The sequence below is a fragment of the Rhizophagus irregularis genome, chromosome 29 (assembly GCF_026210795.1).
Source record: "Rhizophagus irregularis chromosome 29, complete sequence".
NCBI lineage: Eukaryota > Fungi > Glomeromycota > Glomeromycetes > Glomerales > Glomeraceae > Rhizophagus > Rhizophagus irregularis.
Genome location: NC_089457.1, coordinates 1,904,667 through 1,918,123, shown reverse-complemented (window position 1 = coordinate 1,918,123; position 13,457 = coordinate 1,904,667). Strand labels below are relative to the sequence as shown.

Here is a 13,457-nt window from a genome sequence, read left to right as displayed (position 1 = left end):
AGAATCAAACAGCTATCGATGATTGGTCAATATTATATAATTGTCATGTGAATGCATTTATGAAAAGTGTTCTGATATACCCAGAATTCAGAATTACATACACGTATAAAATATAGAAGGTGTGCACTTAGCTCTAAATCCTTATCTTGGAACCAAGCTATGGTGTACATATAGGAAGGGAATGCACTTATAGAGGGTGCACTTATGGAGGTGCGATTGTATTACTTACGGTATCTTGAATTATTTGAACTGGTCGATCATTTGTACTAGATGCTGCCTTTTTTATTATATTAAATATTTATACTACATTTGCTCTGCTTACTTTAGAAGCATAATTATGTTCAATAAACTTTATTAATTCATGTTCTTAACTATTTAAAATCATTGTTACTCTTCCTTTACAGTGATATATATGTCTATATTCACAACACCAGTAATATTTTTCATCATGGTTCTTATTTTTAACTAATAAGTATTTATATACAATTATCTTTAATTTACCACATATGGATTTGACCAATTTGTATACTTCATAATTCATTTTAAAGTATTAATAATAAAAAAGCAAAATATGTTTTTTTATTTTAATGAACAATAATATATATATTTTTATTTTTGTGTTTTTGAAAAAATAGAGAAAAAATTATAAAGGAATAATTAAAAAAACTTCATTTATAAATTTAAGCCCTTGAAGTTTGATTGGTATTTACCAATATATACTGTAGATACCCAATATATGTATAATTATATAGACACCTCTCAAATTAAAAAAATTCTTATACATATAATATAAAATAAAACCAAAAATATAAAGAAACATATTTATTTTATCTTCATTTATTGAATTATATAAAAATATAGGTGCTAATAATTTAATTTATGGTAATAATCACTTCAATTTTCCATGCGTCATATTGATTAATTTTTTTATAATGAATATTCTGAAGAAATATTTTTTTTGTGCATTTTCTATTATTTTTTTCAAGTTAAAATAATAGTAAAATATGTCAGGAAGTGGATAAATAATTGTTTTTATATCTACCCAGAGATTTTCATCAATAAGTTTAAAACCAGATTCCTAATCTTAATGTTTTTGATGAATTTAGTGCAAATGATTCCATTGTTTGATAAAAAATTAACTAAAAAAGGAAAGTTTGAAAAATTAAGTGCATTTGTTTATCATGATCCTAAATTCAAAATCATGTGTTATTTATATTATATGACCATATGGTAATCTACATAATTTTGTAAAACAAGGTGCCCATATACTTTTGATCGCTTGCTGTATTAATATATTTTATAGTCTATTCATTTTACTTTCAGCACTTGAAATTAAAGCACAATAAAGACATAGCAAACTGATAAATTTATTTAAATAAATTTCAGTAAAATAAAAAGTTAGATAATCTTCATGTTGGTAAAATGGTATTTCAGTAAAATGAAGTTAGATGATTTTTTATATCGGCAAAATGGAAGTTGGTAAAGTAATATCAATCAATTTCATATCAGTGAAATAGCTGTCTGTAAGTCATAATATAATCTATAATTCATAAATAAATATAATTTTACTATAATTAGAATCCTCTTATTGAAACAAATCCAATATGAGCCAGTGCAAAAAGATTGGTATCTCAAACATTGCATCAATAAAAAAAAATTTTATTATATAAATATTTTTTTTTATTTATTTAATATTATCAGTATGTATTGGAAAAAATACAATATAAATATTATGTTATGTCATGTGATCCTCATCAGAACTACTATAAGCGTCAAATTCTTCATCAATTAATTGTATATTTTTATCAGATTCAAAATATTTCTTAACATTTTTAAAAGCTCTTTCCCGAAGTCCTACAATAACCTTTGAAGAAAATTTTTTTTTAAATACATTTAAAAGTGAATTTCTAATAAATAAAAGGTTTGGGTGTGGACTTGAGCATGCAACTTTACCCTTTACAACTGATTAAACACCTTTAATAGGTTGGAGTTCACAATTATGGTATGGAGGGGTAAATTTAACTTTATATTCATATTGTTCTGCAATGTTAACACAAGAAAATGGAACCTTTTCTTTGTTTATTTGAACCAGCTGCAAAAGTTCTGATTTTCTTAATTCATCAGAAAAAGCAATATCATAAGAATTTAACCATTCAATTGTAATTTAGGATATTTAAGCATTTTGTGTAGTGTAAAAGTATCATCTCTATGGCTTTTCCAGTTTGAAACTACCCTTCCAACTGTACTTTCCCCTATGCCCAAACACCTCAGCAACACGCTTGCGTAATGTGACCTGATGATGATCCTCCTTTTTAAAGTTAGCCCCTGAAAAATAATTGTAAACATTAATTATCATCAACTTTTCGTTATCAGTTAGTGATGCATTGCTTCATTTTGTAGAGAAACTATCAATAGTAGGGTAAAAAAATATAAGTAAAAATGTTTATTCGAAGTCATTGTAATATATATATTTTTTTCAGCCCATTTTGTTTTAGTCATACGGTATTTTTCTTGGTGTAAAATCCTTTCCTTTTCGGGTGAGGTACCAATCTTTTTACACCGGCCTATAATATAAATTTTATTAAAATCAGATTACTAGTTATATTAAAAATAGAGATATGTAGAATAATGAAATTTTGAAAATATCTCTAAGGTGACACAAAGTAGTAAAAATGGTTTTCATAGTCCGGCCGGGTTAGTTTTGTTAAGTCTTAAAAAAAAATTTTTTTATATTATTACTATGCCGGGTGAAAATTTTTTAAAAATTGAAAAAAAATTTCACATATAAAATTTTTGAAAAAAAAATTAAAAGCCGGGTTGCTGGATTATTGATAAAATTTTTATATTATGAAAACCATAAAATCAAGTTTGTATGGGCTAATATATAATTTTTGAAAAATTTTAATATAAAATTTAAGCAAACTTAAATATAAGTTGTAGAATTCTGTTTTTTTTAATATTTTAATAAAAATAGTTCTGAAATTTTTTAGGTTTTAGTTTAGAATAGATTAAATAAATAATCTAATATAATTTGATTTAACTTAATTTGAAAAAAAATTTCAGGTTAGGTTTATCAATTAATCTAATTTGATCTAATCCATTTAGAATTCTATGCTAATATTTTGCAAAAGATTTAATCAAATTAAATTGATTTAAATTCAATTCAGATTTGATTTAATTCAATTTGATAATTTATTAAATCTGAATCTTAAATTTAAATTTGAATTAAATTCAAATTAAATTTTAAAGTGATTTAATTTAATTAAATCAAATTTAAATTAAATTAAATTAAATCAAATTAAATCAAATTAAATCAAATTTGAATTTAATTAATATATTTTGTAAAATCAATAATAATAATGAATTGAAAGGATTTTACATGTGTTATAATATTATATCACCAATTTTTTTCTACTTTTATTTTTACTTATTTATCTAAAAAAGGAAATATTAATGCTTATAAATTATGATAATATAGCATATAAATTTTAACTAATAGATAATTTTATTTAAAAAATAAATTTAATATTAAATTTAAATTATTCAAATCAAATAAATCAAATTCAAATTAAATTTGAATCAAATTAAATTAAATTAAATCAGAATTAAGTCAAATTCAAATTATTTAAATCAAATTCAAATCAAATTTAAATTAAATTAAATTGAAATCAAATTAAATCATGAATTAAATTTAAATAATTCAATCAAATTCAGATTTGAAATTTTTAGATTTAATTAATCAAATTAAAATTCAAATCTAACCAAATTCAATTTGATTCAATCCATAATTCTATATAGAATACTACTCTATACTAAATTTTTTTTTAAAAAAAATCATTTATTAAAAATTAAAATATAAGTATTACATTATTTTTTTTATAATTTTTTTTTATAATATTTTTTTTATAACTTCTTATAATATTTTTCTTTATAACTGCAAATATTTCCTACTAAATATTAAATAAATTAATAATTATATTATTTGTAAGAAGATATAAATTAAAGCTCTACAATCTGATTTGACAGATTAGATTGACACAAAATATTTAGGTTAGATCATTAAATTCATCAGACCAGGTTAGTGTCAACTGGGTACTCAATTTGACAGGATCCTATTTACTTATAAAATAAGTTACTGGAAATCTAAGGTAAAATTTATAATTGAAAATTTTTAAAGATTCCACTATATATTTAATAAAAAAATATTTTGCAATGTTTTTTTATAATTAAGTAAAAAAATGTTGCCAAACCATTTTTTTTTTAATAATTTAATTAAAAAAATGTTTGCAACATTTTTTTTTTGAAATTTTAATAAAAACATTATAAAAATATTTTTTTAGATAATTTACTTTAAAAAAATATTTTATTTAAAGTAATTCAAATTAATCTGAATACTTTCAAGTTAACAGGTTGAGTCAGGTCAGAATAGGTTACCTAATCTGAACTAAAGCTCCAAATGGGTCAGTTTGGTCTGGATTATAGACGGTTCAAATTAGAGCTGAAATCCATAAGAACTGAACTGAAAAACTGGCAGTTCAGTTTGGTTTAATCCGATTTTTATAAAAATGCAAAAAATCGAATAGCTGTTCATCTAGTAATCATACAAAGTCAAGTCATATATCATTGGATTAGTCTCGATGAGATGTATCGAATGGTAGTAAGATCATGTCTTTAGCATTGATAGATCACAAGTTAACTCACGCTAAATGATTTATCAATAATTGGAATTAGCAAGTCATCTATTGGTGTAGAGACGTGATCTTACTACCATTTGACTCGTCTCAGTGAGACGAATCCAATAAATATAAATTCGTCTATGTACGACCACTGAATATGGTGAATAATATCAAGTTTCGCATTTTTTTAAAATTTTTGAATGTTAAAAATTAAAAATTCCGATACATGAATTTATTCATTGTCCAATAGTTAGACAAATATGAATTAGGACTCATTGGATTCATCTCAATGAGACGAGTCAAATGGTGGTAAGATCACATCTCTAGCAATGATAGATAGCTTACTAATGCCAATTTTTTATAAATCATTTAGCATGGATTAACTTATGATCTATTGATGCTAGAGACATGATCTGACCACCATTCGACTCATCTCATCGAGACGAATCTAATGAGTCCTGATTCGTATTTGTATGACCATTAGATGATGAATAAATTCATGTATCGGAATTTTTAATTTTTAACGCTCAAAAATTTTAAAAAATTCAAAACTAGAAATTATTCGCCATCCAGTGGTCATACACGGACGAATTTATATTCATTGGATTCGTCTCACTGAGACGCGTCGAATGGTGCTAAGATCATGTCTCTAGTACTGATCAATAGCTTTCTAATTCCAATTATTTATAAATCATTAACATGGGTTAACGTGTGATCTATCGATGCTAGAGACATGATCTTATCGCCATTTGACGCATCTCATTGAGATGAATCCAATAATATATGACTCGACTTTGTAATATCACTAGATGGATGGCTATTCAATTTTTCACATTTTTATAAAAAATCAGATTAAACTGAACTGAACCGCCAGTTTTTCAGTTCTAATACCCAAACTGAACTGAACTGAATTTTGAGCCAGTTTCAGATCAGTTCCCCAGTTTAGCCTGAACTGTTTAGAGCTTTAATCTGAACTGACCCAAAAAAAAATATTAGTTTAGGTTAATCAGGTAATCTGATTTAATCTAATATATGCAAAGCTTTAATATAAATAAATATTGAATACAGTCTTAATAAATATAATGTAAAGAAATATTCAAGGTGCAGCTTTTCAGAATAAAGTATATTTTCATCTTTATATTCTAAAAATTGCTCTTTCCCATTTTTTCAAACTCATTATAAAAATATAAGTTATAAGGATTAAAGGCAATCTAATAAATGAACCTAAACTTCAAGTATATAGTAAAATTGGAATTTATATAATATTAACTTTATTTGTTTTTATTAATAAGTTTGTAATTTCCATTTCTTTTTTTTTTATTAGCTTTATATTAGTTTAAGTGTCTGCTTATTTGCATTTAATAGATCAAATAAAGAAGTTGTAAAATTTTATTAAAAAAAACTACAAGAAGAAATAAAAGAGATTTTATTAATCATATTGTTTATCATAATTGGGTCTTTGCAATAGAAAGGTACAAAACTCAAAAAAAATTTTAATTTTACTTTATATACTAATTATGTTTTTTTTACTGAAATAAATGCAAATTTAATATTAATTCAATTTTTAATTTTTTTTGAATTTCGTACCTTTCTATTGCAAAGACCCCAATTATTATTATTATTATATATAAAAATATTTATCAGTATAAAAATTAAAAAATGATTAATAATATAATTATATATTTATTTTTTATTAAATTGCTTAAAAATATAGTATATGTCGATCATTTTTCATAAGTGTGCAGTGGCAAATAATTTTGATCACATGAGGTTTCAAAAACTCGGTACAGTACACAAAAGTAGGGTTTAAATCGAGTTTTTCTTTCACTGACATATAATAATATGATACATATTCAATAATCATATTACTATTGTAAAAAAATTTTGAACTATAAAAAATAAGTTCAAAGTATTGTTCTTTTAATATTTAAAGATAATATTATTTCAAATAAATAACTAATAATAAACAATAGCAATTTATTGATTGTATAAGTATACAGTTAAACCTCTATATACTGATATTGCTGTTTTGGGAAAAAAGCATTGGTATATCAAATTATCGGTTTATAAAAAAAATTTTGTATACCGATATTATTATAAGTAACGTGATTAATATCGGTATAAATATTTTAATATATATAAACATGCAACTTTATTCTATATTTATAAAATTCAAAAAATTTATTAACAAAATTGTATCAATTATATCAATTATGTATTACATTAGGGATTAGAAGTAAATATCAATTATATAATTACGTTATTAGGATTAGAAGTAAAATAGCTATCTAATGTAGCCTGCTTTAAATCGGTGATATGTGATCTTAATACTTCATGTCTCAATTTTTGTAATGTATTTAATTCACTTTGATTAATAGAATTATTTAATGATGAATATTTAAAAAACATAACAAGATCATCCAAATCATTTAAGGTCTGAACTTTTGAAATTACCGATGGAATTTCTTCATCAGATTCAACTTCTAGTTCATTTTTATCTAAATTTACTAAAGATATAATTTCTTTATCAGTCAGCCCTTTATTACTTTTTAGATGATCATCAATATGAATAAATTCATCCGCGTCCATATGATCATCAAATGGGAGTTGATCAATTAGAAATTGTATTTCTTCCCGTTCCACTTGATTATTATCTTCTCCTAATTGATTAACACTTTCATTCACTTTCTCTTGATTTACTAATGGAAGTATACCTGTATGCTTCCAACAATTATAAATTGTTTCTTGTGTTACTGCATTCCAAGCATTTGTACAAAAAACAATAGCATCATGAATATTTAAAGAATCGGCTCCTTTATTCAATTGCTGTGAGATTTCATATGCTTCAACCCTATTTTTTACAAGGAGTTTTCGATACTTCGCCTAAAATTGTCGAATAGACAAGTAAAAACATTAAAAAATAATAAAAGAAAAAAAAAATGCTAACCTTAAAGGAATTAATGATTTCTGCATCGCATGGTTGCAAATGAGAAGTAGTATTTGGCGGTAAAAAATGTAGAGTTACATTTGTTAATTGGGTATTTTCATTTGTAATATACACAGGAGCATTATCAACCAGCAATAGAATTTTGCGATTTTGCAATCGCATTTTTGTATCCAATTTTTTGAGATAATCGTTCCAAATAGAGACCTGCATCCACGCTGTTTTATTCCAATAATAATTAACAGGTAAATCATCTTTTTTTTTACCTTTTAGTGCTCGTGGATTTTTAGAAGTATGAATAAAAAATGGCATTAATTTCTCTGTTCCAGTTGCGTTACATGTAAGAAGAATTGTAACTCTTTTTTTTGATTTCTTTTTTCCAGAGAGCGGACCTCTTGCTAGAGTTTTTGAAGGTTCAAGATCCCAATATAAACCTAAAATAACAAAAAAAAATATCAACACAAATAAGTGCATGTAAAATCTGAAAAATTCAGTATTTACCTGTCTCATCACAATTAAAGACATCATTTAAATCATAATCCTTAATTATTTCACGCAACTTTTGTCTTTCTTCATTTAAAGTTTCAAGTGGAGCACTTGCTGCTTCACCTCACTTAACATATTCTTTCATGTTATGACGTTTTTTAAAATTAGAAATCCAACCATTAAAAGCTTTAAAATTATTAACTTCAAAACTCCTAGCAAAAAATTCTGCTTTTTCACGTAAAATATCAGTATTAATAACAAGATCTGCTTCAAGCGTGTTTGTAACCCATAGTGTCATAGCCTTCCTCCACTTCCCTGGAAATTGCACAGGCCTTCTCTTTGTTTTTACTTCCTCAGAGTCTAAATCTAGAAGTAATCACTTATCTTTATTCTTCAAAATATCAGAAACCGTGTTCTGTTTAATGCCATATTGAATAGCAAGTTGTTCTTGGGTAAGTCGTGGTTTTTTCTGATAGTCTAAGCAAAGTTGATACTTTTGTGCTTTTGTTAAAGTCACTCTTTTTCGTGGCTGTGAAAGAGTTTGAACGGCTTTTCTTTTTTCCGACATTGAGAAAAGGGAAAATCGCGTAACTTCATTTACGCGATCTAACCGTAAATAGTTAATATATCGGTATATAAACCAGATCTACATATACGTTACTATATGAGGGACAAACAAATAGTATCGAATAACGTTATATCGTGAAATCATATAAAAAATCGGTATAACGAGGTTTTTTATTAGATAAAAAACGGGGAAATTAAAAATCATCGGTATAAGCAAATATCGGTATATATTGTATCGGTATACAGTCTAACCTCGATATACCGATATTCGATATACCAATATACTATTAAAAACTTGTTATACCGATAAAATTTTATTTTCCCACTATATGTGAGGACATATAAATATCGGTATAACTTTGATATAACGATATTTTCTAAAAATTTCATATATGTCCCAACATATCGTTATATAAAGGTTTGACTGTATAGAGGTCTGACTGTAATATAAAATTACTTAATTACACTTACTGTTAAACAATTCCTACCTATTCTTTTAAATTATAAAGAAAAAGCTTAAATAACCTCAAGTCAAAAAAGTATTTGTTAGTTTAGTAAAAAAAATATGGAAGCTGGAAAGTAATAATAAAATTTTTATGAAAAAAAGGCAAGAAATAAAATTAAATGAAATTTAACAAAAATATGTATGAAGAATGGTTATAGTTGAACTTTTTAATAAAAGAGAGAAAGAGAGTAAAGCCAGATGAAATTTAATAATATAAAATATGAGAATCAACAAAATTTTAAATAAAATTTAACAAAAAAAAAATATGTATGAAAGTAAAAGTTCAATGAGATAAGGAATGATATTAAATGAAATTTAACAAAATATGTATAAAATTATTTTAATTGAAATTTTTTTAATGAAAAAGAAAAAGGGATCAAAATTAGATGAAGTTTAATACAAGTTGAAAGTGAGAATCAATAAAATTTTTGAAGAAATAAGGTAAAAAATCAACTCAAACCCACTGATCTATAAGTTAGCAATAAGTATTTTAATATATTTTCTCTTTTTTTTGTATATAACAAATTTGAGATAGGCAGGATATGATGGTAACAAAGCCAGAAGCATATTAAAGGAAGACTTAAGAATAAAATTCAGAGTTTTGGCTAAAATTAGCGTGAGTTGTTTAAATAACTTTTTCAAATTCTATATCAGCAATTTAAAACAAGTTGTATAAAAAATTATTTATTTATTTGAATAAAAAATAGTATAAAGAGAATTAAAGATCTTATTAATTGTATATTTTAAGCAAGAATATGAACGAAATTATTACCTTACTGTGACTATATAAAACAAAAATCTTTACTATTTTTTATAAAATGCACGAACTTTATTAATAAGTATCTTTACAATAAGACTTAAAGAAGAAGCGAAAGAAAGAGCTTATTAAATGCATAAAAAGCAAAATATTTATATAATAAATATTAATAATTTTATACAATAAATATAGTAATTATTCCTTTAAAATAGTTTGAAATAAATTTTGAAATTGTAATGCTTTTAATAAAGAAACCAAAGTATTACATGTATGTTCTTTTAATAAATCGATCGACATCAGTAACTGGAGAAACCAATAAAATTCCTATTTGCCCATTCGCAAAAAAAAGCTCATTCACAATTTCATATGAAGGTTTTCAAAAAAGGTTATTAAGTAATAATAACTTTTTAAATCAAAATAACATTCTTCTAGTTCATAGCTTTCTAACCATGTAAGTTTTATTCTTTTATGTTAAGTATTATGAAAGTTTATATTACACAGGAAATTAGAGTTACGATTTGCCATATTGATTTATATTTTATAATAAATTATCACGTGATTTTCTATACCTTTAATAATTGAAATAGTTTTGCAATATAAAAAATATTGCAAAATATTTTTTTATCAAATCATAACATTTTTATAAAAATTTTTTAATTAAATTAATTAATAAAAAATGTTTTCACAATATTTTCTATTAGTGAAAAATTTTTTATTAAATTACTCAGTTTTTATGATTAAATCTAATTAGTATAAAATACAAAATATTGAAAATTTATAATATTAAAAGTATTATATAAATTAAATAAATACATATACTAATATAATAATATTTATTCTTTATGTTTTAAAAATGTAGCTAATTGTTTTACTTTAATTATGTAATATCAAATGTATATTAGTAGTTTAAAAAATATTCTTTAACTGATTTAATAAAAAAATATTATAAAACATTTTTTTATTTGTTAAATTATATATTAAAAACTTTACATTATTTTTTAACTATTTTTAATAAAAAATATTGCTTGTTAAAAAACATTTTAAATATTTTTAAAAAAAGTTTCACAATATTAAAAGTGGTTCACAATACTATTATAATTATATTATTAATCATTATGTTGATAAATATTTTTTTTATATATAATGATTAATAAAAAATATTTTTGCAATATTTTCTATTAATGAACCATTTTTTTATTAAATTACTCAGTTTTTATAATTAAATCTAACTAGTACAAAATACAAAATATTGTTTGTAATATTAAAAGTATTATACAAATTAAATAAATATATATATTAATATGATAATATTTATTCTTTATACTTCAAAATGTGGCTGATTGTTTCACTTTAATTATGTAATATCAAATGTATATTAGTAATTTAAAAAAATATTCTTTAATTGATTTAATAAAAAAATGGTACAAAACATTTTTTTATTTGTTAAATTATATATTAAAAACATTTTACATTATTTTAACAAAAAAATATTGCTTGTTAAAAACATTTTAAATATTTTTAAAAAATGTTTCACAATATTAAAAATATTTCATAATACTATTATGATTATATTATTAATCATTTTTTAACTTTTATGCTGATAAATATTTTTTTTATATATAATGATTGTTAATAGTTTGATCAATAAAATCTCAATTTTCTAAAATGATGGTATATGAAATAACTTCTTCTACTTCTTCTTGTAGTTCTTCTCAACAAGATTTTATATTTGATTCATTAGATGCAAATAAGCAGGCATTTATAGAATGTATCAAAGTCATTGAAGCTAATATAGAAGATATTATTATTAATAAGGCCAATGAAAAAGAAAAAAAATGGTGGATTGATGGAAATTACAAATTTATTGATGAAAACAGGTAAGGTGTATACTGTATAAATCCTATTTTTACTGTCTGCCTGAAGTTTAGATTTGTTTATTAGATTGCCTTTAATTCTTATGGAAAATGTAACCTACGATGAGTTTGAAAAAAAGTGTGAAAAGGCAACTGCATCAAAGTTCTGGGAATATAGAGACAAAAATGTAATTATAATTGAGCTTCCAAAGGGGGATTATGAAGTAGCACATAGAGAATTTATTAGACAATTTATACGTCAGGATCCTCAGGATATAGTTAGAGATATAGGATCAAAAAGTATGTATTCTTCAGTTTTTAATTTATGTATATATGATATTATTATATTGATTCTAACTCTTTAGTATTTATCTTGTTATTCTGCAGGATTTAAAGGATCCAAAGGATCTAGCAAACAGGCAGATGTTTCACTTGTTCCAAAATATTTGCCTAATCTGCCTAAATATCTAAGTGATTCTGAGGTAATATTTTTTTTATTTACATTAGTAAAAATGCAAATATTGATCTAATTTACAATGATCATAGGGTAATACCTGGCCTACTATTATTTGTGAGACAGCAAGCACCCAAAGTCTTAAAAGCATAATTCAAAAAACTACCAAATTTTGGTTGGCACCAAATCGGGTGGAAGATATTATTATTTTTAAATTGTGGCCTTCAAAATTGGGAAGGAACCAAAACAGAAACCTTTTACGCAGGCTAACAGTTTAGTATTTGTATTTAGCTTTATTTATTTCATTTGCCCAATAATTGTTCTATATTTTCAATAGTGTTATAAATTCTGTCGCCGAACAAGCCCTAAAGATGTGTGTGGAAATTATCAACCAATACAAGTGGTAAGATTAGTATTTTTGTGGCAATTGATTTCTATTTGATTCACAATATAAAGTATAAACTTTGTGTATTTTATAAGATTGAATTTGGAACAATTAATTCAGATGGGAATCCATATTATGGATGTTCTACTCTAGGAAGTTGCACCTTAAGTATTTCTCCACATTGTATTTATAAAGGCTGTACTTATCCATATCCTCTTACGGATGATGTAGTCATTGATTTATTTAGCATCCAGCAGGAAATATTTGCAGTTATGAAGAAAGATGTTATTAGGAAAGATATTATTAGGAAAGTTGTTATTAGGAAAGATGTTATTAGGAAAGATGTTATGAAGAAAAATGTTATGAAGAAAGGAGTTATGAAAAAAAGATTTATAAAGAAAAAGTGATGTGTGCTTATATCTTACTAGTAGCAAATGATTTTTTTAAAAAAATTCAGTGCATGTTTTTTGCAAGATCATTGGAGAAAATTATATAATAAAATGAATTAGGTAGTGAATGCACTTTTACTACATTAAAAATAATGAAAAAGCAAAATATATGATGTGCTTTCAAGAGAGGGAGCAAAGAAGAGAACTTAAATAAATTGACACTGCTATATTATTTCTTTGCTATATGGAAATTTCTAAAGCTAATTTGTTTCTATGATTAATAACTACAAGATTTCAGATTTTCAAGATAAATTATCCCACTCATATCTTTTGTCTATTTATATCACTCCCAAACAAACCATATAAAGGATTAAGTTTCGCAGGTGAACTTTTCTTAGATATAATTTCAAATCTACGGTACAACATAAATTTCGGAGATTC

General features: G+C 23.8%; 1 protein-coding gene across 1 annotated transcript; it reads left to right on the top strand.

Moving 5' to 3' along the window:
- Positions 1–11,603: 11,603 nt before the first annotated feature.
- OCT59_019757 (uncharacterized protein) lies at positions 11,604–13,034 on the top strand (the record flags this gene model as incomplete). The annotated part of the gene is made up of 6 exons (XM_066143769.1): positions 11,604–11,812; positions 11,877–12,088; positions 12,176–12,270; positions 12,335–12,514; positions 12,580–12,645; positions 12,723–13,034. The coding sequence occupies 6 exons, from the start codon at positions 11,604–11,606 to the stop codon at positions 13,032–13,034; spliced, it is 1,074 nt and encodes a 357-aa protein (XP_066005489.1).
- Positions 13,035–13,457: the final 423 nt, after the last annotated feature.